This window comes from Phoenix dactylifera, chromosome 2 (assembly GCF_051530095.1).
Source record: "Phoenix dactylifera cultivar Ajwa chromosome 2, Ajwa_hap1_PhDact_Kaust_v1.1, whole genome shotgun sequence".
Lineage (NCBI taxonomy): Eukaryota > Viridiplantae > Streptophyta > Magnoliopsida > Arecales > Arecaceae > Phoenix > Phoenix dactylifera.
Genome location: NC_143191.1, coordinates 42,880,126 through 42,907,937, shown reverse-complemented (window position 1 = coordinate 42,907,937; position 27,812 = coordinate 42,880,126). Strand labels below are relative to the sequence as shown.

Sequence of the window (27,812 nt, the reverse complement as noted above, 5' to 3'; positions counted from 1 at the left end):
CATAATTTTTGAAAAAAAGTAGAAATGACATCCCATGGCCTTTTCATCTCTTTTTGGTCACATAATGGTTCAACCTAACTCGAATCGAATTGTACCAAGCAAAACCGAGTGATTCTACCCAGTTCGGAGTGGTTTGAATCAGTTCGTATTGAGTACAAACTTAATAAGTCAAACTAATCTAGCTTCTTACCAATTCAATTTCGTATACTCTAAATTGGATGGTTCGGATCGGTTTGCTAGCTATTGGGTCAAGTTAATTTTCAGACCTAAACCTAGTATTGTTTGGTCGGAATATCTTCAACCAGAGCCGTTCAGATCCACGAAGCCACCGTCAAGAAGAAGACCTTCAGCACCTGTGGAACGACATGTATTCATAGGCCACTTCTTATTTTTGTAATTTCTGGCTAATGCTCGGTTTGTATCACAAAAAAAAAAAAAAAAAAAAAAAAAAAAAAAACCCTTCCTAGGACACCCATCACTTCACCCTATCCAAAGAGACCGCTGCCCCGCTCCCCATACGGACACTATCCGTCACTGGAAAGTGCGGAAATGGGTGCCAAATGCAGGTAAAGATCGTCGATTTAATTTTTATTGTCGCGTAAATATTTACTAATAAACTAATAATAATAGCAATAGGGCCATGACCCATCCCCTTTTCCTGATTTCTTGAACTCTTCCGTTCCAGTTCTTTCTCGGTAAATTAGTTCCACGCCCTGTGCTCCGAGGCCCCCCCTCCCGTCGCCACCACCACCGCCGTCTCACCCGTCCCCTCGGCCGGTATCCGGCGACCCCACGGCGGCGATGGAGCCAGACGTAAGCATGGAGACGGGGTCCATGATCCGGATCGCGGTGCTGCCGGTGGGCGGGGCGATTCCCCACCGCCAGCTCCGGGAGTACGCGGCGATGCTTGGCCGCCAGACCCGGATCGACCTCTCGTCCATCAGCTCCTTCTACAAGGAGCACCAGAAGAGCCCGTTCGCCCACCAGCCCTGGGAAACGGGCTGCCTGCGTTTTAAGTACATGCTCGGCGGCGCGCCCCCCAGCCCCTGGGAGGACTTCCAGTCCTGCCGCAAGATCCTCGCCGTCGTCGGCCTCTGCCACTGCCCCTCATCCCCCGACCTTGATCTCGTCGCCGACCAGTTTGCTGCCGCCTGCAAGGGCTACTCTTCCGCCCTCGCCAAGCGTTGCTTCGCCTTCTGCCCTACCGACTCCCAGGTCTGTCCATCATCCCTCTCTTTGCCCCATGGTCACCACAACTGGATTCAATCCGGTGAAATGTTTAAAGTCTGGATTCTTGATCCAGTAAAATGTTGACATTATTGATCCTTGATCAGTTGAATTCTTGAAATTATGGGTTCTTGATCTGATAACATATCTAGATTATGGAATCTTTATCTGATGAAATCTTCAGCTCAATCTTGTTGAGGAACCTATTCAATATGATGCCGACCATAATCTTTACTATGTAGTGATCTTGCCGTCCACTTCATGGGCTAATATAATATCTGTATCACCAAAAGATTCTGTATGTAAGTGGGTTATGGCTTGGAGGTTTTTTTTTTTGTTTTTTTTTTGAGATTAAACTAGGAAGTCTTCTTGAGTGGTTAATGGGGATGGTTTTGGGCTCAAAGCTTTTGTTTTTAGTTCGTAGAACATGAATTGAGCTCCCTTAGGTTGCTAGAAGGTGATATCTCTTTCATTGTTCTCTTGTTCTTATTAGATTACTATTTCTTAAAAAAACTGTACAAATGTTATGATCGTCTTAGTGAAGTAAAGATTGTGAAAAGAGAGAAACTATGGTCTTAGCATTGTGGAATTTTATGTGCCACATATGACCAAAACAGTGACCTATTCATTGAAATTGCTGACTTTTTGAGCAATTTCGAAAATAGTGCATCTAATTTGCAATGGGATGCTTGACACATCATTGATTGTGATGACAATTCAACCTTGCTTGTAATATTAAAATTGATGGGGGAATGATCTATGACTAAATTGATTAGGTATTTTAAAGGGATATTTAGGGTTATGTTAGAACTTAAGGTTTAAATTCCTAGTGTCGGGTTAGGTTGAAACTTCCAATCTCAGAATAATAAAAATTAATGATATCATAAGCTAGGAGTTTTTTTAGGTTGATGGACAACAGTGATAAAGGTGGTGCTTAAACTTCTGAATAGATGCTGTGGCATTAAGTTTGAAGCATACTTGGAAGCTTAACATGGCTAAGTGATATCATGTTCATGTTGTTTACTATAGGTTTATAATTCCGGGATGAACATTGGGACCATAGTTACCTAAACCAGGATCGTCTTGTGAATGGATAGAAAGGGATCTCCTGAAAGAATTTGAAGTAAGGAAGCACTCAGGAAGCGAGTGTAGGACTGAGTTTTTTGGAGAGATTCTCAAGAAGATACCATGTCCTAATTAGAAGTTTCTTGCTGCTAAGATGAGAACTTAAGTGGCTTCTCTGAAACAGTAAAAAGTAGAATTTATACTTGTATATATGCTTCTTGGAAAAAAAATCATTACTTCAAATGTCAAAATCATGTATATCAAGTACCAGTAACTGTGAGTAATTCACCAAATCAAATCTTAATAATAACTCAACTAGTCTCCTCTCCATAACTTACCGAAGAAAAGATGCAGTTGTTTTTTCCTCTTCAAATTGATAGCCATAGCAGAAGGAAACAATTTCCCTGTAATCTTTCTCTTCCCTCCAAGGGCTGAATTTCTTTGCCATAGAAATAGTTGGTTTCCTTACAACTTGAGTCCGGAAAGCAACATATATGTCACAAAATAGCTACACCATGGAACTGACATAACCTCCACTTTAATTATGCAGCTGTATAAGTGAAGCTAGGTCGGTTTAGATCAAGCATTGAACTAGGGGGCAAGGAGATGATTATATGGCATGTAAAATTATGATTGAAAGAGGAAAGGGTCATTTTATGAATCCCAAGGCTACATTTGTGCAAATGATTTGAAAAGGGTTTAGGTTAAGGTGTACTTGCTGAAAAGCATGCAGTAAGTAGACTTTTCCATTTGTTAGGCAGCATCAGACCATGAACACATAATCTATAGAAGCCATCCGAATTAGCTTCGATGGCCATTTTTAGAAACTTCATTCTAGTAAATGACACCTTTTTGTACAAAATTTACCAATGAGGAATGAGCAGCATAAAGACATAAGAGTCAAATGAGGCTGATCTGGTAATAACAGTAAAAAAAGCAGCGAAGTTATTCACAAGGTAATGGTGAAATTAAGAGTCAACCAAGGATGACATAACTGGGAGAAATGGTGGTAAGAGAAACAAACATTACTGATCCAATACTAGCTTAAGTGATAGGCATTGTAGGCAAGAAAGAAGAGCATAAGCTATAGTAACATTGAAGGGCAACAGCAATGTCAATGATTAGCAATGATGAAGAGCATCAATTGTGAGAAAGGGTTAAACGGTGTAGTTATAGATTCTTGCAAAAAGGAGTAAGATTTTTGCAAGATTTGCTTTATGAGCCATAGTCTAGGATAACGCATGAGCTAATAATTCTGAAGTTGGTGTTGCTTTGAAAAAAAAGAGAAATTCTTGAATTTATTAAGGTAAATAGAAAATATAAAATAATTGTGACCAGCCATGGGGTGCGCATGTGTGCATGCATGACCCAGTCTGGACTAGTCAGTTGAATTGAGTTTGACTGGAATTAAAGTATTCCTCAAGGACCTAACATTATAAAGAACCAGAGAACCACAGAACTCTGCCTCCAATTGATTGCAGTCTAACAAGAAAGCAAACAGGTGTTGAATCTTCTTTATTGTATTAATTTGTATTATGAGCAAATGATGATTATATAAATGGGACAACTAACACCTTTCTTCTTTTTCAAGCATAATGCATCACACTATGTTCTCAAGCCAGGTCATACTAATTCAGCTAATAAATATCAGACTGCAGTTATTTGGTAACTTTATATCAACAGGAATATCTGTTTTGTACTTATTACTACTCGATAGAATTTTTGCTATCATCACACCAAACTTAAAATATTGAATGATTCGTAAAATTTGCAGTCTGGATCTATAGAGTTTCACATGAACTTTGGTCATATATTAAAAGTTCTGATTCCTTTGAAGCATGCCTTGTATCTGTGGATCTCTTACGCATGCACGTATTATATGCAGACAATTCAATGAACTTACCTATGTAGTTCTTGGAAACCAGGAGTATTATATATGACACCCTTCATGATATTTGTGCTATTGCACTATACAACTTAGTTTTACATTCTGCATCCTTGTCCTATTTTTTGAGATTTGTAGAAAGATCCCTTTTAAGCACTTATTTTGCCTACAGATTTGTTGTTCGACTTACTGTATCTATGTTTGCATGGCTATTGGAGACAGCTGGAGGATGATGGTAAAAAAAGAGAAAATATTATACTTTTCCCACCATCCGATCGACAAACACAGGAGATTCACATGCTTACAATGGTGCAAGATCTTGCTGCTACGCTATTGATGGAGTTTGAAAAATGGGTTCTTCGTGCAGAATCTACAGGGACCATTTTGAAGACACCTTTAGATTCTCAATCTAGTCTCGGTTCAGAGGAGGTTTATTCTTTGTGTTCTAAGTATTTAAAATTTTAAATTGCTGTATTTTGTGATGCTAGAGGGTGAGCCTTGGTGCAACAGTAAGGCTGCTGCATTGTGACTGGAGTGTCACAGATTCGAAACACAGAAACAACATCTTGGCGGGAGTCTCGTGCACCAGATCGCCCTTTTTTATATGTGCTGATGCTAAAAATGGCTTGAGAGTCTTTTGAGCCATTGAAGACTTAAATTGTTTCTAAAATTATATCTGTTTGGTGAAATTCCAGGTGATCAAAGCGAAAAAAAGAAGGCTTGGTCGTGCCCAAAAGACGATAGGGGATTATTGCTTGTTGGCTGGATCACCTGTCGATGCTAATGCACATTATTCTACAGCAATAGAACTTGCTAGGTTGACTGGAGATGTGTTTTGGCATGCAGGGGCTTTAGAGGGTAGTGTTTGCGCCTTACTGGTAAGCAGCTCATGTTGCAATTTTATGCAAAAAACTGATGGGTTGCATGGCTACATATTAATATATGATTTTATTTCAAGATGAATGTTACTTTAATCATTAACCAATTCAGCTAGAACACAAAAGTGGCTATTCTACTTTTGTCCATTATTCCTAAAGTTCTTAAATTTTAGATGCTTAAGATGCCGATGATGCCATTTGTCTAGGCTGATGGCACTGGACAAAAACTCTTGATGATATAGGGAAGGAAAAAGTTCAAATTATATGCTCATGAAGATTTATTTTCTGTGTCTGCAGCTTGACCGTATGGACCAGAAAGACCCTGTTTTAGAGGAGGAAGTCAAGTATCGTTATTACACCGTCATCCAGCTTTATCGAAGATCATATTTACAAGATAATGCACAAAGGTAGCTGATATTCATCCTTTCGTGATAAATCTGCCATCTTTTTTTCTTTTTTTGCCTTATTCATAAATTGCCATACCCTAAGTTGCAATATCTTTGGCTGTGACTGTGGGTGGAAATTCCTATCCAGCAATAGGTGATGACTTTGTTGTTGTCCATATTGATTGTTGCCTCAAAAATTGAAAAACTTCCTTTAACTTAAATTAGCATCTAAACTTGTTGGTATCTTATCAATTAACACCTATAACATCTACATAATCCATGATAATTAAATAGTTAGGACCTCCTCGATATCAGTAGTTAGCTAATCCATGGTAAAGATATAGGTACATGGACAACAGGCCTACCTGAAGTATAGGACAATTTCAGTTAGAAGTTATTGATGCCAAGAGGAGGCAGGGCTCTCTCCAACCATTCCAAAGAGCCGAGATCATGTAAAGGAAAAATGAGCTAGCTCAGCTGGTTTGGACCTGCGTGAATCAGTTACGGTCTTGTCCTTACCATCATAGCCAGTTCTAACATGCTATAGCCCTGGCTCACCTTTTCCATTAACTGTCTACCCAGTCACTGCTTGTGGTGCCCGATTATTCAACTTTTCCATCTCATCTTTCTAAATCTTCTCACCAAGTGACCAAGCAAGAACATTAATTTGATTTTTGTCATTAACTCCAAGAGGAGAGTTCTCCCGGATTAGGTTTTTATTAGAGTAGCTACATGCTCCACAATCGTAAAAGCCAACCTTCTAAAATGGCCTTCTTTGAAATTGTAATAGATGCCTAATTAACAAATTTATTTGATGGCATTGAATAAAAGTTAGACCCAATGCAAGGGTGAATTCATGATAACAATATCTGAAACTTAGTGAAGATCAAGAAATCATCTCTATCTTTTGGCTTGTCAATTCCAATATTTTGTTGATCTTTTCTGAAAATGTAAGTGCTCACTGAAGGTATGCAGGTAAGTATAAGTACTATATTCAGTCTTGTAAATCATTTGGAAGATTTAGAGAACTAAAACAAATACTTATGAAAGAAGAGGGAAATCTTTGCTGAAACTTAACTAACACCTGACCTCCAGAGTAGCTTACAACTTCATACTTGAAAATATTAAATCACCAAAGAATGGCTGTGTAAGTTGTTGTTGTCCATTGATTGCATCGTTGTTCGCATTTTAACTGAGGGCTGAATTCCTGATTTTGTATCTTTACCTATACCAAGATCTGGGAAATAATTGCATCAACTAGTTTGTTTTTTACACCATATAATTTTATTTGTGTAGTTTCATGGATATTAATGTATTTCTTGTTATTTTATGAATTGAAAATCACTGCAATACATGAACAAGCGATCTCTTTTGATCTTTTATAGAGTTTCAACGGTGAGCTTTGAACTTGAGGCTGCATTGAAGCTGGCTAGATATCTTTGCCGGTAAGGTTGTACATATTAGTTATATATACTTGTATTTTACTTTTGGCGTGCTCTTGAAAGTTTGAGATGTGTTCATTATCTATGTCAATCCACCTCGACCTCAAGTGCATGATAAATTATATTTCAACAATAAGAATACTTGATATAACATGTATAAACTAGTTTGAAACCTATCGTTAGTTCTTGTTGACTTTTGTCGAGCATTACTTGAAAATGTTGAATTTAAATATGGCATTTAACACCAGTTAAGTAGGAGGCCTTCTTTAGCTCTGACTTATATGTGTTTTTCTAGTTAATTTTTTGACTTCTATTTCTTTCAATATAGTCATACAAGCAAATGATTACATATTATGTTCCTTTAGGCTCGTCGCTTTTACGCATTCAAGCTTTCAGCCAGCAAGTTTCCATTCTTAGAATTTTAAGGGGACTTATTGCACTAATCATAAATTCGATAGTGAATCATATGATATTTTTAAGCTTGCCATTTGCTAAAGTTATTATTTTGTAAGACCAATAAAGGCACCCAGCGACCTGAAATTAGATATCAAAGCATGCATTTCTCACCTAGCAAGGACTGCTTTACGTATGTCGATGTGGTCAGTTCCAACATGTTTGTGGATGAAAGTCTAAGACATTTTCAATTGTTACAAGCATTTTGGCTTTCAATAAACTACTTCAATCATTTAAATACCATAGATTATTCTAGCTCATTGACAATGGCAGTCAACTGGCATCACTACTGAGGACCATCATTTTCTGAAGCTATATCAACCCTTGGGCATATCATGCGTTTGCTACATGTACCTGCTGTCTATCTCACATGCCTTGGATCATATGACAATACATTCCAAAATACCCAATCAATTTTTTGGATAATCAAAGAACATAAAAGCTCGTTTTCACATACTTAGTAGTGATGCCAGTTGACTGCCATTGTCAATGAGCTAGAATAATCATAAATTTGTTTTGAAAGATATTTAGTAGTTCCATGATCTAGTGGATTTGCTATGGCATGTCGAAGTCTGCCATATTGCTTGGAAAGATCAAGTATACTCAGATCAGCTATTTGATATGTAACCCAAAAACTTCCCTGTTGCCATATTTCTACACTAGGTGCATCAGCATAGCTACTTCATTGAAGAGTTTCTGCTTTTTCTTTGCTCCCTAATTGGAGAAAAATTTATATAAAAAAAACCTTGTTTTTTAGTATTATATACAACTTAATGACATACAATCATATGCAAGGAAGCCCCTTGATATAAACATTCAAACTAGATTTTCAATACTGTTGCCTTATAAAATAATAAATTGTCAATGGTCCTCCAGTTTTATTATTTTTTCATTAACAGATATAACTGAAAAGAACAAACCCTTCCCCGGCTTGCCTCCACATATCTTTTGCATAACTCTTGTGGATGTTGATACCACCCTTGAACCCATTGTCAAATGGGTCAAACTTGACCAACTCTGGACATGCTGTTAAAGGGTCAGACTTGTGGGTGCAAAGGCTGAGTTTGATTGCATCTGCAACTGATATCCTAAATCATCACTATATTTGGACAACTATTCCAGGCTGTTGAACTTCCAAGTTGGGGAATTCTAATAAAAATATTTTCAGCAGTGCTGCTGAAAATATTGCAATGATAACATAAAGAGATCAATCCAATAATGTGTTGGTCCTAAGAATGTTTTCATCTTGCAGAAATACTTAGATGGTCATAAACTACAAGCTCCAAATCTGTGAAACTTGATGTACTGATGTGCTCGATATGCAGCATGGAGTTGATGCAAGTATCTCATGACAGAAAACTGATATTCTTTTTTACAACACTGAGAGCTAAGTGAGTGGAAACCAACTTTAAGGTACATGTTTTTTGCACTGTATAAAAGGTCGTTTGAATAGTAAAGGACTACATTAACGGAGAACCAACTGCAATACCATAATAAAGATAATGTTCAAGTTTTTTTTTTTTTTTACTTTTTATAAATTGCTCAGAAAAATTTTAGTAGTTTTTAGGTGTTGAAAATACCTCAATGCTTTGCATTTTGCATTCAATATGTACAGAATAATTGGCTACAAAAACAAGCACTACACAGCTGCCAATACACATAGACAAGCTAGAATCTCAAAATTTACAGTAAAAGCTACAAGGAGTCATATAACTATGCTCAAACATGAAATACATATTGTAGGTTTAGTTCATGCACCAACAATATTGTGGGAATCTCATATGTAGTTTATACATAATGATTTACTTATATTTCTAATATTTGATCCCTGTAGAACTAATTTTTTGTTGTTAACCATGTCTGGTGTGGATCCGGTCCTCAAATTCTTAAAGTGACACAAAAAGAGGTGACAGGGAAGATTTTCAGATTGTTTTAAGTTAAAATAGAGTTGTTTAGGGCCAATTTGTTGTTGCTTCTATTTCTTGTTTTTTACTTTAAAAAAAAAACACAGAAACCAGGACAGAGAGTATGATTGGTTGTATTGTTTGTATTCTTACTATCAATATTTCAAAAATAAAAAATTCATGCTGGTAAGAATGAACTGGTTTTGTTTGCGGGAAAGAAGAATTGTTTGTATTGCTGGGTTCCTTTTATCAAGTTGAGCAATTATTTTTTTATGCTATCTGCATGCCTGTTGCCCTTCTCAGCGATCATTTTGTTGTACCATATTCATGCATATTATCCTTCTCAGATAGGCATCATTTTGGTGAACTAGGTGCACTACTTGATAATATATAATGAGCATGATGAGAAGATGTTTAAGTTGGGTTACTTGCAAGTTTCGCTATCTTGGTTCCATACCCCGTACCGGTACCACACTAGCATAGTGTCGGTACAGTATGGTACGTAGTTTTTTTTGGCGTATCAAGTGTCGGTACGCATTTGGTATGGTACGGTATGTCCGGTTTGGTACGGTACAGCATACTATGGTTACTTGAGGATCTTTGCATATTTTATGTGACCAAGAAATCTTTTCCGGTATGTGTAGGATCAGGACCTTCAAAGATAAGATACCAATAATATTTAACTGAAAAACTAATGAATTGAACCATTTTCCTGTAGCTATATTGGCTGAGTGGCTTTTTTATATAGTTAATTTCCTCGAAGTGTTCCCAGAAGAACTTGATTACATGCTATCAAGAAATCTTTATCTTGGGGTGACTGTCATGTATGTCTTGCCAACTTTATGAATTAGATATTGCTGGTCTAAGAGGTTATCTTTGTTTCCAGTTTATACTGTTCTAATCTCTATTAGTTCATGGAAATCAGTGATCTATAGACGTGCTGAAAGTGTCTTTAGACTTTTGAGATGTCAAAAGTTTTATCGGATTTTCTTTTAAATTTGTCAGGCGTGAACTTGCTAAGGAGGTAGTGGAGTTGTTGATGGGGGCTGCTGATGGTGCAAAGTCACTAATTGATGCCAGTGACCGCCTGATACTATATGTTGAAATAGCTAGATTATTTGGAACTTTGGGCTATCAACGTAAAGCAGCCTTTTTCTCACGCCAAGTTGCTCAGCTGTACCTACAACAGGACAATGCTTGTGCTGCTATCAGCGCTATGCAAGTTTTGACTATGACATCAAATGCTTACCATGTCCAGAGTAGAAGGGCCAACTCAAAGCCACATACGTCACCCCATGTAGGTATATCTAGCATAATACTGTATTCTTATTTTTCTTTATGTACTTGTTCTTCTGCCAACTTCTATCTGGTGTATGTGAATAAATGGAATCATCAATGATTTTATAGGATGCAAAGCTTTCATTTTAAATGTTTTTTACTTATTCATCTTCCTGATTAACTACTATCATTTTGCCAAGATCTATTGTGATCCTCTTTATCTTCTTGTCTTGAAAGATGGTGAACTTCATTCCATACCTTCATACAGGGAAAGCTATGTGGAGGTTATGGATGGTTCACAAGATATGCTTTGCTGTTTTTATGTTATACTTAAATAAAATGGAAGGGCTGGATGCCATCATCACCTAATGCAATAATGGTTTCTGTTTACATCTCTCCACAACACCACTGCAGCCCACACTAGAAAATAAAAGGGGAGAGTGAGAGTAAAAAGACAGGTGCCGGTCCAGCACATGATTTGTGCCTACTTCTTCCATGGTTCTGAGGCGAGGCAGCTGATTAGGTGCCTAGGGAGCCTTGACTAATCGAATATCTTGTACTCTATATATTTTATGATGACAATCAATCATCTTTTTGCCATGCCCATATATGTAGAAAGTGAAACATGAGAAGTACATCAATACAAGTTGACAGTGCATACATTATTTCAATTCCAGAAATACAATCTCTTCTTTAATAAATATGCCCTTTTAGAATAAAGATTTTGTTGGGAGGAACAAGATTACATCAACTAAGAGTTTGCATATATAATTTCACTGATTGGTAAGATAACTGTCCATCAAATACCCCCATCATTTGAGTTGATATCCAGCATTGATCAATACCCTTTTCTCCTGGATTTATGATCCATTAACAAATAAGGATAGAGTAAGATTATAGAGATTGAGGGAAGATGGGGAATAGAGCAAACAGGGAAAGGGACGGGGAAGAGTGCAAAAGAGTGAGAGTGATGGGAAATTACCAATCACAACTGAAATTTTGTTGGCAGGTACTATAAATTATTGCTTCAGGAAAGGCCTCCTTTCCCTCTGAGTATTGCCCTAGGCCTTCAAGGCTAATCGGTACAAGAATGGGATTCCAAATTTGGATTTTCAAGCTTTATCATCTGAATGTTTTTGATTTCGCCCAAGTATGTGGATCTCTCTCTTTCCCTCTGTGTTTTTGTATGTGCGTGTGTGTGTTGTTATGTCATAGGGCATCAGAAATATTTTGTTAAGATGATAGGAGGCACTTTTAATAGAATTTATGTCTAAATTGGACCCTGTTGAATGGATGGCTAGAAGATTGGAATAGGGATTGGCAAATTGTGCCTAATTAGTGCATTGCCTTGCTTACGTTGCCTGTAAACAACATGCTCCAATATAACTGTAGCGACAAATGAGCAAGGGTTATTTAGGACTGAGAGTCTTCTAGTACAGTGGTGGCCAATTGGACCAGTAAAGAGATGAGAAATTACATCATACAAAGAAGGTTGCGATACAAAAGAAGAAAATTAGATTTGCGTCTTGGAAAGTTGGAACTTTAAATAGAAAAAGTAGAGAACCAGTGAATATGATGATATGTAGGAGAATCTAATTGCTTGTTTGCAAGAAACTAGAGAAGTAGTAAATGTATGGAAATTGAAGATTGGTATAAACTATTATATTAGGTAAGAATAATAATAAAAATGGGGTTATAGTAGTAGTGAATAAAGAAATGACAAAAAAATTGTACATATAAATAGGATATGTGATAGATTAGTAGCTATAAATTAGTTTTGGATGGGGAGATTATTAATATATTTTGTGTTTGTGCACCACAAATAGGCTTAGAGTAGATGATTAAGAAACAATTTTGGAAAGAAATGGATGGATTAATGCAAAGGACTCCTGAAGGGGAAAGGATAATTATAGGTGATGATCTAGATGAGCATGTAGGGAAAAACAATATAACATATGAGAGAGTGCACGACAGTTTGGTTTCGAAGGTAATTAAAGATTGAATCCTTGAATTTGTAGTAGCTTATGATTTAGAAATTGCAAATACATATTTTAAGAAAATAGACGAGCACTTAATAACCTTTTAGAGTCGATCAAATTTGTCACAAATGGTTTACTTTTTTATTAAGAGAAGTAAAAGATAAATATGCAGGGATGGTGAGGTGATGCCAGGAGAGAGTTTAACCGCACAATATAGATTACTAGTTTTAGTTGTGTATGCCAAGTGCAAGAAGAAAAGTAAAGAAATTAATAACTATCCAAAAATAAGATGGTGAAATTTAAAAGGGGAAACTGTTGTAGCTTTTAGAGATAAATTATTAAAGAAGGGAAATTGGAATTTAAGGACTAAATCGAACAAAATGTGGGACCAAATGGCTGAATGTATTAAGAGCATAGCTAAAGATATTTTAGGAGAAACAAAGGGAAAAAAGGTATACATAAAGAAAATTGATGATGTAATAATGAGGTACAAGTGGCACTTTGAACAAAATAGGTTTGCTTTAAACAATGGTAAAAAACAAAACATGTCGAGGATTTTATAAAACATAGGGAAGCTAAAAGAGAAGCAAAAAGTTTATAAGGCTAAATATGTAGTACGTGATAATTATATGATAGGTTGGGTTCAAAAGAATGTGAGAATGAAATTCACAAAATAGCTCAATCTAGAGAAGGGAAAATTAAAGATATTGATCAAGTGAGATGTATTAAAAGTCAGGATAACAGGATATTAGTAAAAAATGAGCAAATTAAAGAAATATGGAGGTATTATTTTGGAAAATTATTAAATGAGGATTCTATTAAATAAATATTTATTGAGAAAGTACAATCAGGGAGAAGTCAATGTATTATTCATATAATTCATAAAAGCAAAGTTGAGATAGCTCTGAAAAAATGCAAAAAGTTAAGACATTTAAGCCAGATGAAGTACCTATTGAGTTTTGGAAAATCATGGGAGATATTAGGTTAAATTAGCTTACTAACATACTTAATGAAATTATAAAAACTAAGAAAATGGTAGATGATTGGAGGAGAAGTATTATAGTACCTGTCTATAAGAATAAAGGTAATGTACAAAACTTTTCTAATTATCGGAGAATTATATTTATCATTCACTCTATGAAATTATGAGAAACAGCAACTGAACAAAGATGAAGAAAAATAACAATTATTGTAGATAACCAATTTGGATTTATGCAAATGATCTTTGTTGATCTAGAGAAAGCTTATAACAGGGTGCCAAGAAAGGTGATTTGATGGGCTTTAAGAAGGAAGGGTGTACATAATGGTAGATTTAAATAATTGAGGACATGTATGCTGGGCAGAGAAGTGTTGGGAATTGTTGCAGTACAACAAGTATTTCTGCAATCACAGTTGGCTTATATCAAGGATCAATACTAAACCCGTATCTTTTTATATAATTATGGATGAAATCAATGCTAATATTTATGATGTATGTTATTTGTGGTTGATATAGTATTGATTGATAAAAAGAAACTAGATTAAGTACTAAATTGGTTTTATGAAGAAAAATTGTGGATAAAGACTTAAAATTAGTAGAACAAAGACATAGTATATTAAATGTAAATTTAACAAGAATGAAGTGTAGGCATAATATCAATTAAGATTGATGAACAAGAGATACCAAAAAGAAGCCAATCTCATTATTTATGATCTATTATACAAAATAATAGAGGGATAAATGAAGATATATGTAATGAAGTTCAAATTGGATAAAGTGGAGAAGTGCATCCGAAATATTTTGGGATAGGCATATACCTTGGAGGCTTAAAAGAAAATTTTTATACAACAATATTAAGGCATGTCTCACACTACTGGGAAATAAAGAAAGTATATAAAATCAAATTGAGTGTGGCTGAAATGAGAATGTTAAGATATATGCCCGGTAAAACTAGGATTAGGAAATGCATATATTAGAGGAGCTGTAGGAGTCGCACAAATTAAGTACCGAGTGATGGAAAATCAATTGAGATGGTATGAACATGTACAATGAAGCTATGAGGACTCCTACAAGGAAAGAAATTTCAGTATGTGTTGAAGGTTGTAAGAAAAGAAGATCTAAATTGACGTGGAGATTATGAGGAAGGATATGGAGAAACTTAGAATAACTTCAGAGGTGGCCCTCAATAGAAATACTAGGTGAATGAAGATCTATAAAGCCGACCTTGAATAGTTAGAAAAAGACTAGATGATTATGATTGTGATTGTGATCTCTTATGCATTCCCTCTTTTCCTCTATTAGTAACGTCCGAGATTACTGATCAAACAACAGCTATGCAATTTGAATGATATATAATATTCATACTACTTGATTTCTACATCCAACACTGAAGTTTTATGGGCAATATCCAAGTAGTTATATATGAAGAACAAGTGCATTGACTGTAAAAATCTTTCTTCGTGTTTATTATATCTTTTCTTAAGCAGTGTTATAACCTTTTATATCCTCAAACATTTTCTTGCTATCATCTACCAAAAACAATGATAATAACTATGCTTCCTGAGAGTAAGACCTTTGTTTTGCCAAATTATTGCCGCTTGTTGTTTTTTGTTGTTTTTTAATATTTCACGGTGCCAGTGGTTTACTTCTTCATGCTACTCAAAATCTAAGGATGTAGTATGCTTTAAGATATCAGGTTACTCTTTCTATATTGCTTTTTCTGATGTCCTTTGTAAGGTCTAGATGCCCTGAACTGCATTATTTTTACTTCTGTGAAAGGAACTTGGACCAAGTCATGGTGATGGTGGGAAGTTGCACCCACAGTCTGTGGTTTCCTTGTTCGAGTCTCAGTGGAGCACACTGCAAATGGTTGTGTTAAGAGAGATACTGATGTCCTCTGTTCGTGCTGGAGATCCTCTTGCTGCATGGAGTGCAGCAGCTCGTTTACTTAGGTCTTTTTACCCGCTGATCACTCCTGCTGGTCAGAGTGGCCTTGCAAGCTCACTTGCGAAGTCTGCAGAGAGGCTTCCACCAGGGACACGCTGTGCTGATCCTGCCCTTCCTTTCATCAGGCATCTACAGGCTCTTCTTATTATTGATAAATTATACATTCCTTTTCTTTTCTCTTCTAAACAGTTCTATTCCATGCAAGTATTTTATTTCATCTTTGCGAAACCAATCTTGGTTTCATTTTTCTTTTATCTTTTTTTTTCTCGATTGAAAGGGAGCTAGTCCACCGAAATGGTTTCATCTTTTTGTTATCAGCCTCAAAGTTTTGCACTTAGGCTGTATTTGGTTGTGGGATAAACGTGAATAAATAGGGGACAACTGGGTAGTCCATCAAATACATTACCTTTTTGAGGTTATTCCAGTCTTCATGAGATAGCCCACTTTTTTCTAGAATAAGTCAACCTCCTCCCCGCAAATTGATGTATCCAGTGATTTGTCCAACGAATTATTAATCTCTTTCCTACTTTTTTACTTTTTTCATTATTTTTTCATCCCTATCATTTCCATTACCACTGCTGTCGCAACCAAACAAGGTTATCCCTTAACCACAGGATAAGTACCTTTTTGGAGGAATAACAGAGAATAGTGATGCCTATCCCTCAATTCCCTATTCTGTGACCAATGCAACCTTAAGGAACATGCATTGCTAGAAATCCTTGGAGCAAGTCTGACCAATCTTTGACCTTACTGTTTCCTTTACCGTTGTCTGGGTATAACTACAAAGATCCTGTGCAAGTTTTACTATAGAAATCATTCCTGGTAATTTGTTTCCGAATTCATCCAAACAAAATTTTTGAAAAACTTGTCTAGCATAGTTTGCTCTTAACTAATTTTTATCCAGAATATGTTGACATCAGATTTTGTACTTTTTGCTCTTCTTCAAACTGCTCTATAAATAAGACTATTTATTTTCTCTTCTGTTTGACATGCTTTGGAGAATTTAATCTGATATCTAATGCCTGAAGTTTGTCTTTCTATATAGAGGGGCTTAGTGAATGCTAACACATATATCATGAAATTCATTATGGATAGGGAACATTTGTTCTTGATAAGTAACATTCAGTTTATGTTCTCTCATGGTTATAGTTAATGTCTGATCTTTTTACTAGGTTTAATCATTTTTCTAGTTCGTGCAGATAGTAATCAAACTAGTGAAGGTGGTCACTAGCTGTCAGCATTCTTAGTTGATGTGGATATTCAGTATTTCAATTGATTCTTCTGTCTTTTGAGCTGCAATAGTGCTGATTTCATACCGTGCTAGATTATGTGTTGAAAAGTTCTCCAATCAGTGTGATGTGATTTGGAAATATAAAACTAGCTCATAAAAGATTTAATTTGAGGAGATTGTAGCAAGTTTACTTCAAGATATTCAAACAAACTAAACTGTGCTTCTTCTTTTTATTCCTTTCAGATTGCATTCCTTTTCACTCCATCCTTCACAAACAGATATAATAAAGCGCAATCCACTGAAGAAGGAATGGTGGACTGGTTCGGCTCCTTCAGGACCTTTTATATACACACCTTTCAGCAAGGGTGGTACAACCAATACCAATAAACAGGAGATGACTTGGATTGTGGGGGAGCCAGTTCAGGTTTTAGTGGAATTGGCAAATCCGTGTAGCTTTGACCTAATGGTTGAAAGTATCTATCTCTCTGTTCATTCTGGAAACTTTGATGCTTTTCCTGTAAGTGTGAGTCTTCCACCTAACACTGCTAAGGTGATCTTGTTGTCTGGAATCCCAACAAAAGTTGGACCAGTTTCCATTCCTGGATGCATTGTTCATTGTTTTGGTGTCATTACAGAACACCTGTTCAAGGATGTTGATAACTTGCTTCTTGGAGCAGCACAGGGTCTCGTTCTTTCTGACCCTTTCAGATGCTGTGGCTCTGGCAAGTTAAAAAATGTGTCCATTCCAAGCATTTCTGTGGTGCCCCCTCTTCCTCTGCTAGTCTCTCATGCGGTGGGAGGTGATGGTGCTACAGTGCTGTATGAAGGTGAAATTCGTGATATTTGGATAAGTCTCACCAATGCTGGAACTGTGCCAGTTGAACAAGCGCATATTGCACTATCAGGAAAAAATCAAGATTCTGTTATTTCCATTGCACATGATACTTTGCTGTCAGCCCTTCCTCTGAAACCAGGTGGAGAAGTCACACTTCCAGTGACTTTAAAAGCATGGCAGCTTAGCATGGTAGATTCGGAAATTGATTCTAGCAAGAGCAGTGGAAGTACACGGAGGATATCTAAAGAAGGAAGCAGCCCTGTCTTGGTTGTTCACTATGCTGGTAGATATCTATAGATTTTTGAGTATCTCATAATTCTTTTCTTACATTTGATCTTCTAAAATCTGATCTTCACTTCTTGTAGTGGCCTTACTCTGCCTGAATAATTATTTTTAATATTTGCAGGTTAGCAAATACAGAACAGAACATGCATTTCTTGCAATTTGTTTTTCGTTTTCTTTTTAAGTTGACTTGTTATTTATGTTTCCCTCATAATAATAATAATAACTATAGTAATAGTAATGGTAGTAACCGGGCCTTTCTAATGGATTTGGAGCACTTATTTCTTTTTATAAGTGAACATATAGTTGTTTTACTGCTAGGCCTTAAACATGTGTTAATTATAGATGAGACAGCAGCACATATTATTTCTTAAAAACACAATAGAATGTGATGGCGCGCGCACAGAGAGAGAGAGAGAGAGAGAGAGAGAGAGAGAGATACATACATACATACATACATACATACATATATACACACACACACACACACATATACATATATACATACATATATGCTCTAAAGCGACCTTCTATATATGTATATACATATATACATACATACATATATACTCTAAAGCGACCTTCTATTATACATTTCCTAAAGGAGTAGGATATATATTTGATACGAATCAAAGCAGGACCAAAAATGTAGTGGACTTGATTCTCCGTCATTTGCTCGACCATGCTCTGGCATCAGTTGCAATTCTAGTTGGACACTTGTAATTATTCAATTTTTTGAAATAGTGGGGAGAAGAAAGAGCAAGAGAAATGGGAAGTTGAGATCAAGCAGATTACCTAAATACCAGAACCATCAAGCACCAATTGAATTGCTGAAGCTGAGTATGTGACACTAAGTTCCAACTTTTTTCATAGGCATCCTCTGTCATTCTTTAACTAACACAATTTGTGCTTTAGGTACTTCTTGCTGCAAATTGTTTAGAGAGGAAAAAAGAGGTGGTCAACCTTTAGATTTAATGGAGGTGGAGTTAAATAATTTTATGGAATGAGAGGAACATGAAGGTGGAGAAGATATATAGGAGATAATGTGAAATAATCATCATAATTTAATTGGTTTAAGTGATATTCTTTAACAACTGTGGGAAACCTAAATCCTACTAAACTCATTTTATTTAAAAATTAATAAAAATCCTATAGATTGTGTGCTCATATTTGTTTCAAATCAGAAGTTTCTCAGCCTGTATGTCAGCTAGAACAAAGTTTTGTGGTGAATTTCAGTTGGCCAGAGATTAGTTTGATACATCTTTTGGTCAATTCCGTCACTATCTTGTGTCATTTTATTGTTGACATTTGCTAACTCTAGTTTATATGCTGCCAGGACCTTGGACACATTCTGATCAATCCAATAACACTGAAAACTCTGTGCCCCCAGGAAGACGCTTGGTTGTTCCACTTAATGTTTGTGTTTTACAAGGCTTGCGCTTTGTGAAGGCTCGATTGCTCTCGATGGAAATTCCTGCACGCATTACGGAAGCCCTTCCTAAACCACTTTATGGTGACAAGAATCCAGCTGATGTTGTGAGTAGGGATGATAGTATGGTGAAGATTGATCCATATAGAGGAAGCTGGGAGCTGCGTCTGCTTGAACTTGAGTTGTCAAATCCAACTGATGTTGTATTTGAGGTTAATGTCTCTGTTCAGCTGGATAATCGCAAAAATGAGCATGGCATGCCAATTCTTAACCATGAAAATGCTGACTTTGGATATCCTAAAACTAGAATAGATCGTGACTACTCTGCAAGGGTACTAATACCTCTGGAGCACTTCAAGCTGCCTATTCTTGATGGTTCTTTCTTTGCAAAGGATTCTCGAGCAAGTGATGCCTTTTGCAGTAAAGTTTCAAATATGGCTGAAAGGAGTGCCAAAGCTGAGTTGAATGCTTCTATCAACAACTTAATCTCAAAAATTAAAGTAAGATGGCACTCTGGACGCAATAGTTCGGGTGAGTTGAATATTAAAGATGCTACTCAACCAGCTTTGCAAGCATCAGTAATGGACATATTGCTGCCCGACCCTCTAACCTTTGGGTTTAGGCTGGCAAAGAATGGAGCAACAGCCCGAATCAATGGTTTCCCAGAAGAATCAATTATTTCAGGTGATCCTCCCAGTCAGTGTGTTAATGGGAGTGTCGTAAAATGCAAAGGTTCTATCTCAGCTCATGAGATGACTCATATGGAAGTTCTTGTTCGAAACAACACCAAGGAAATGATTCAAATGAGCCTTTGTGTTGCATGCAGAGATGTAGCAGGGGAGAATTGTACTGAAGGGAATAACGCAACTGTGCTATGGGCTGGTAAGTTTCAAACTTTGTTGATCAATTTTGAGTTATTATGTCATTTGGATTTTGTATCATTGGTCTATTTCTTTATTCCCATCTATTTTTAGCTAAATACATGTACCCACCCTATGTGGTAACGGTTTCTGCTGTTAAACCAATGTAACCCTGCCTAGTAGGGTATACCAACTTGCAGAAATTTTTATCGGGATCTGCATTGATTCTGCAACTCCTTGTGGTATCCATGTCATCTATAGTTGAGGATCTGTTTACTTGCTCATTCAGTTTGTCATAATGTTTTGTTTCCTTGCTAGTTTCGGCTAATGGTTTATCCCAGGTTACCAGGCAAGTGGAATCTGTTTTACAATTTAGGTGTTTTTCCTCCATAGGTGTACTTAATGACATCCGTTTGGAGGTTCCACCACTAGAAGAGGTGGAGCATGCCTTCTCTCTTTATTTTCTTGTGCCCGGGGAATACACACTGCAAGCAGCTTCTGTCATAAATGATGCAACTGATGTCCTCCGTGCCCGAGCAAGAACAGACTCACCTGATGAACCAATTTTTTGTCGTGGCTCCCCTTTCCATGTGCACGTAGTTGGGACTGCCTAGGGCATATCAGTTTTAGTACCTAATGCTACGGAAGATGGATCTCTCTCTCTCTCTCTCTCTGGTAAGAGGGTAAGAGAGGGAAGATCTGGTTTGATGTAGTTCTAAAGTAGATGCTACCGAAAGTGCTGTCAGATCTATTTTAATCCAATTTGTTTTGTTTGTTCTGCGGTTGGGGGGTTTTATTTTTATTTTTTTATTTGGTCTGTGTGTTTGTTGGCGGGGGGAGGGGTGTTGGTGTGATATTTTTCTTCTGTATATTACGGTGTCACCATAGAATGAACACAGTTGTCATCAAATGTTATCCTGGTTTGTTCTTGCCGATGGCATTGTGATAACAGAAAGTCATTACCTTGCAATTTTAAAGTTTTTTTTTTTTTTTTTTTTTTGCACGGGATTCAGTTAAACTCTCAAAAATAGAGAGCTTGCGCATTGTTTAATGCACTTCTGGAAATTGTCATAATGTCATGCAAAATGTTAGGTTGTGGTTTTTTGATTAGTTAACTTTGCTTGCTTATGGTGGATCAGGCAGCCTGGTTCAATTTTGAGCTTGTCTCATTTATGAGGTTTTTTGTTCGCCTGCAACATTTTTCCGTAGATGGAAAGCTAGATCCGCAGCCTAGCCTTTCCATTAAAGCTCTGGTTTTCATCATGAGGAGTCTCAGCCAGCGGCCGACACGCAGCGGTGGGATATATTTTCAGCTTTTGGTAAATAGTAAGCTACAACATGATGCTCCTTGGTACATGCAGGTTGAAGCGAAAGCCTCGGCAAGGGCCTGGAAGGGTTCCAGTAGATGCTCGTCCGTATCAGCCAAAACTGACCTAAAGCCGAGCTAATCTACGTCAACGTTGACACAAACTTCAAAATGTAGGGGCAGCGTCCCCGTCAATGGCAAGCAATTTCTGTCAAAAGAGAGGTAGCACCGCTCCACTGCAATAAAATCTTCGCATGAACAACCAAGAGACTGTTTATTTAGTTGTAATTGGCAAGCTATAGCTGCAATTGATTTTAGTTAAACTGCAGACATCGAAAACTAGCCTTTTGAAGAGTCCCCTCACCGCTCTGGCCGTTCCCCCTTTCCTTTTCCACAATATTCTTGTAATTGTAATAATAATAATACATTAATATGATTATAACAATATCAAATTATTCTAATTTATCCAAATCCAATGATATTTTAATAACACTATTATCTTTTCATTATAATTATAAAAATAATACTATAAATATTATACGGTATTAGAAAATATGAACATCCGGAGTGTTTTTAGCAACTTTATCTTTTCTACGTCAAACAACCAAACAATCTTAACCAAAAAAGATCTCCTTTTGCAGCTGCAACTCTAATTTGGGGCAAATAGAGAGTCTTTAAGAATGGTTAATTGGGGAAGGAGTCGATTAGCTCGCCATCTGTTCACCGTACATAATAAACTTGTTCATAAGCAACCATCCGTTTGATGAAACGACATGCACTTACCATGACATATAAAATAAATATTTGCAGGTTAGGCCGTATTAGTAATGTCCTGTTTGACATGATCGGAGGGGATAGGTGATATTCGTCAATAATGGGGGTTGGGTCATTCGTCAATTGCTCACAAAGACGAATAAAGCGGTGAATGCAATGATGCGTCATGACAACTATCATGCATCATTAATCAACATGATACTAATTATCATTACTATCATCACTATTACTATTATTATTATTAATTCACCCACTTTTAGCGGCACTCAACCTGTTAGTGACACGTGGGACCTGCAAGTGCGCATCCCTGCTACGAGTAGAGCCCAAACCAGCCTTATCAAGAGGTATGCAGCTGGATGGCAGCCCAGGGTCGTAGGCGCTCAGAAGGCTTTATTAAGAGGGCCCAGCCCCGTTCAGAGGTGCCCTTCTCTCGGTTCACTTTTTCAGACTGCCCGAGCTCGTATCAGCCACAGCTCTACGGCGTCGAAGAAGGGGAGCCTAAAACTGTGCCGTCCAAAGCCCCTAACAGGGAACACAGCTAGCCCTCGGGCCCACCCTCGCAGCAACAGTCTTGTCCAATTCTTTCCGAGAAACCCAGCAGGGAAAAAGGATGGCTCTGTGCCGAGAGGAGGCAAGCTTTTAAAGCATGATTCAGACCATGTACGTAGAACGTTGGACATCAGGACATGCGATCATAGCGAGGCATATGTGATCGAAGAGCTATTCGCTTCCACCAACCATCACTCTTTTTTTTTTTTTGAGAAAAACGACCATCACTGTTCTCTCATTCCTTTGCTTCTCTGACCGTCCCCAGATGACGACCGAGGAGTACATCACTGTAAGGCTGTGTTGATGGTGGCAGAGAACAGTGCGAGGAGCGCGTGTCGAGCCCAGAGAGAGGAATCTGTCCTTTTAATTTTGTGGTATTTAGTGTCATCACATACTACGTCACAGGTTTTATGCTCTCTCTCTCTCTCCTTCCTTTTAGCCCCCTCGATGTTGGAGCCATTGAAGCATCAATTTCACCTACTACAAGCCCATTTCAAAAATGGAGCAATTAAGCCCCGGATGCATGAGAGACGGTAATTGTATGTTCCGAACAAAAGTCCAGTATGCAAGACACGTCATGCATCGTTGGCTTTTATCCAAATGGTCTTATGAAAACAGCCGGTGAATGAGACCCATCGATAGGTGTCATTTCATGTAAACCAAAGTCGCATACACAGCTTTGGACGGTTTTGTAGTCAAAGATTGGTACACATAGATCCTGTGAGCGACCAGGAACGGCTCTCTGCCGATGCATGATAAGCGGGAAGGAATAGATGGCGGTGGGGAGCATTACAAACTAAAAGCCTGTCGGATATTTTAATAGTCTTGGACTGAAAATTTTATAACAATCAATTTTATTGGTCCATCTAACTTGCATTTCGTAAGAGCCTATTCAAATCTAGATGAAATTCTAGTTTGTAGGCCACAAGAAGCAAAAAAAACAAATGGAAGGTTTTTTTTTTCTATAAAATTTGGGTTGGGTAGTGTTTGGTTGATACAAGGCCACGCTTAAATAAACGCGCACAATCGATGAATCCTATAAAATTTTTAGGCTAATTTTATAGAAATATCCAAATAGGCTATAATTTTTTTAAAAAAATTATAGGGTACATAGTGGGTATAATATAGGTTCCAATTGTTGATCAGAACTTGAACTGTCAGCTAGAAAGTTACTATTTGATTTCAATGCCGGTATCCAATTTTACGAATCTCTTCTTCCTTGGTGCCTCAATTTAAAGAAATTTTACATATTCACTTAGCATTTTAATCACAATCCTATCATATTGCACTTAATCACCAAGCTTCGAGGCATACAAGTTTGATCAATTCGTCTGAGAATATCAATGCTTCAATTTGAAACATGATCATATGCATAAGCCTTCATGGAAACCGATCTTTTCTTTATGTATTAAGTTCTACAATTTGTCATTTTTAGATATCTTAGAAAAATAATCTTTCTTAACATCTCAAGAAAAAAAAAAGGCAATACCATTTTTCAAGCACTTCATACAAAATATCTCAGCGTTTAATTGCCCTGCAGTCGGAGCGCCTCTCGAACGTTTTAATTTAATCCAAGAAAGTCCGAAATGGCCTGAAAAGTTGAAGAGTAAAAAGAACCGAAGAAAATTTTCCCAACAACCCACCCCCTTGGAAAAAAAGTATGGCTTTAAGTGCCGACCAAGTCTCCCCAAAGCCAAACCATCTCTCACACACCCAACAAAGACAAGATTTGGGTATATTACCTTATTGAAAAAGAGGTGAAAAGTAGAGCCCTCATGGACTTCCGGTTGATAGATGATGATGATTCTCCACAGTGGGATCACCTCACCCTTCCCATATCAGTCCTCATCTTCCATCCTACCAAACTTTAAATAAGGTTTCTTTAATTATGACAACTTTATTATACCAAGCAAGACCTCTTCGGTTCGGTTGCGTTTTGGCCTGTGGTTGAGCTCGTGGGAGATAAAAGCTTTGGTTCCCAAGGAAAGTCCTCCACCCTTTTCGTCCCCTGCCCCGAATAGAATACGTGGCAGGTGGAGATTGGTTGGTATTTACTTTTCTGTGGGCCCGGGATAAGTGCTCGGCAAATGCCCCACGAAAGCTCTGAAGTCCGAGATGCCGGGCCCCGGAGATTCCTAATAATCGCGAACTTTCCAAGTCGACACGTTTCGACGGGTTGTGAGCCCGGAGGGACGTGACCGTATGGGGAATACGGGAAAAAGACTTTGGGCTAAACGGGAAATAGCGAAGCCAGGGCAGGGGCCAGATGGTTAAGTGGATTCCATGGTTGGAAGCTTTCGACCATCCATTTTTAGAAGGCGTTCGTAGCTACTGCCGGAGTTTGATATTTTTCAGGCTGCATCGATATTTTAAAAAATGAATAGAGCTGCTGACTAAATTTCTATATTTACTATTTATTATTTTGAACAGACTTTCTCAATTATACCTATTTTTTAATTACTGTGGAGTATTTTATTTTTTGATTCAGTTGATCATATTCAAACGAAACTAGTATAAACAATTAGTACAAAAAAAAAAATAGTGCATATATTTTGGAATACTAGTGCATAGGTACCTATTTTTTCTACCACTGTAGGAAATTTTACCTTTTAATTTAGTTGGCCATATTCAAGCAGGTTGCTCGGAGTCCGGTTTTTTGGTAGGAAAATCTTTTGCACCTGTCACGGCGACCCTCGACGGGCCAAAATCGAACGAAATCCATCATGCACGAAAATCTATAAATTTTTACAATTTGGATTTACGATCCATTTTAGCCGTGGTTCCCAGCTTTATATATATATATATATATATATATATATAGTTAGAGTGGTTCCCAGATTTTGGGAGTTCACACCATGCCATGAACGTTGTTATGAAAAATATTTACATAATATTAGATGGCTTTTGGTGCATCGAATTGCTAAACAATTATATCCACCGTTTCCTGGCTGCAGAAAGATAATGATCTTTAATGCGTTTCTAATATTGTGACGAACGCTATACAACCAGGTCTCTTAAAAGCTGAGCCTTAAAAATTGGCAGCACCATTCACTTTTATTTTTCTTTTCGGCACCGATAAAGACTACGAGGTCAAGGTGGGAAGTAAGTTTGCATGATTCAAATTAAATTTACATTTTGAGTCTGGTCAAGGCTGCAACGCAAGGCTGATACTCCATTAGTATAGGAGCAAACTAGATTTAAGATGCATTTAGTTGATCCATTAGACTTTTCGTGTTGAATTATATCAAGAAAACCTAAACTTAAACTAAAAAAATCATGTCAAGAAAATACAAACTTAATCGGCAAAATACATTCTTGATGCGCATATGGAAAAAAATATTTTGTAAAAAACAACTAAACGACATTGATATTTTCTTGTTTTCTTTTTCTTGGCTATATTGGCCAGAATATATATACATCATTGACAAGCAATCATGTATAATGTTGATTGATGACCACGTATCGATGATTATCAACAACATTGTTAATAGTTGCCTAAGTGAAAATAACTTTTAAAAGAACTTTATTTTCTTAAATCTAAGGATGGTATGAAAAATAGATTTGTTCGAAAAAAAAAGGTTCAGATCAAATTACTCCATGACTTATATTTTACTTTATATTTGAAAAAATATATTATTTTTTATTGCGCCCGACCCAAACTATTTTAGTTCGGATTTGATTGGATTATAATTCTAAATAACAAGTAGATATTCAATCACATCCATAATTATCCTGTGAAATGGTATGCGCAAAAAAAAAAAAAAAAATCTCCCTGCCATAACGTGCACAAAATATCAAATTTTATTATCTGCATTGGTGTAAGCTAATGCGGTAATGTTGACTCATTGACAATTATAGCTAAGCATCATGATTATCAAAAAAAATATGGACGTTAAAATATATTGATAGAAAATGGATACCTCAACTTATCCTGGTAATGTTTGTTGGATGGGATTTTTGTACCATCAAAGCAGGGGCAAATACTAAGCATGGAAAGGTATGGCCATTTTTGTTATTCTTTTGAACCATGGGAATTGTTTTAGTAGTGACCAAAGTGTTCCACAGCTCAATAGTAAATTGTACCAGTGACCTTGGTTCATGTCCCACCCTGCTTGATTTTTGACTGTGCTGCTATCCTAATTCTTAAAGGGAAATCGTTCAATATAGTAAGCATCCATCGTAACTATATATATATATATATATATATATATATATATATATATATATATATATATATATATATATATATATATATATATATATATATATATATATATATATATATATATATTATTAAATATTGGCATATATTATTTAATCTGGTCATTAGTCATACAAGAGTATTTCATGCTCTAACACAACAAATCTAGAATACTCTATGATGGGAGGCAAAATGGATCGTCCTATTCAGACACGGAGTCATCCAATTCCAGCCAAATAAACTTTAGAGCTAAGCAGGCCGAAGAGGCTCTCTCGACTGCAAACCTCGGCCTCGCCAGGAACCAGGCTGACCTCGGCCCCACCTAGAGCCGACCTCAACCCACCAACCGATCTCAGGCTGCCAAAGGCCGAGACGACCTCCACCAGAGGCTAGAGCCGACCTTGCCAAGCACATGTCACGGCCTCCAAGCCTGCCCGACCTCACCCTCAGCCGTACTTAGCTACGTCACAACGCGTCAATCAAGGACTATACCCTACCACGCCCGTTAAGGCTCATACGTTGCCACACCTGTCAAGGATCACACCCCGCCGCACCCGCCGATATGCTATCTTCAACTATTGGCCCGTTGATCACATCTCAGCCCTAGATTTCATATCACAACCATCACCCTCACTCTATAAAAAGGGGGTAGGGAAGGCTCTTGGATAAGTTTTTATAGGCATTATTAAGCTTCTACATGCTACTACAAGCTATTTTGAGCTACAAGAGGCCATGTAAGGCACTCAAAAAGCTCTCCACTTCACAAAAAAGGCCCGTCTAATTTCGCCATCAGAGGGTGTTTGCCGGAATCCCCGGCTAAGGCTTTGTGCAGATACCCTGGAGCACAGAAAGGTGGCCATCTTTCTCCCTTCCAGCTGGCGTCTTTGCGAAGGTACCTCGAACCATCGGAGGCAGCTCTCTT

The 27,812-nt window shown here is 37.3% G+C and overlaps 1 protein-coding gene across 3 annotated transcripts; it reads left to right on the top strand.

Moving 5' to 3' along the window:
* Positions 1-503: 503 nt before the first annotated feature.
* TRS120 (transport protein TRS120) lies at positions 504-21,542 on the top strand. Of its 3 annotated transcripts, XM_088716498.2 has the most exons (11): positions 504-566; positions 686-1,215; positions 4,400-4,606; positions 4,873-5,055; positions 5,353-5,462; positions 6,827-6,886; positions 10,246-10,537; positions 15,256-15,548; positions 16,898-17,772; positions 19,108-20,082; positions 20,454-21,146. In XM_088716498.2, the coding sequence occupies exons 2-11, from the start codon at positions 802-804 to the stop codon at positions 20,672-20,674; spliced, it is 3,630 nt and encodes a 1,209-aa protein (XP_088572624.2). In that variant the 5' UTR covers positions 504-566; positions 686-801; the 3' UTR covers positions 20,675-21,146. The 3 variants fall into 3 exon arrangements, with proteins under 3 accessions (XP_088572624.2, XP_088572626.2, XP_038976496.2); XM_088716500.2 differs by lacking the exons at positions 504-566; positions 20,454-21,146 and adding an exon at positions 21,422-21,542 and having other exon boundaries at positions 643-1,215; XM_039120568.3 differs by lacking the exon at positions 504-566 and having other exon boundaries at positions 643-1,215.
* The last annotated feature ends 6,270 nt before the right edge of the window (positions 21,543-27,812 follow it).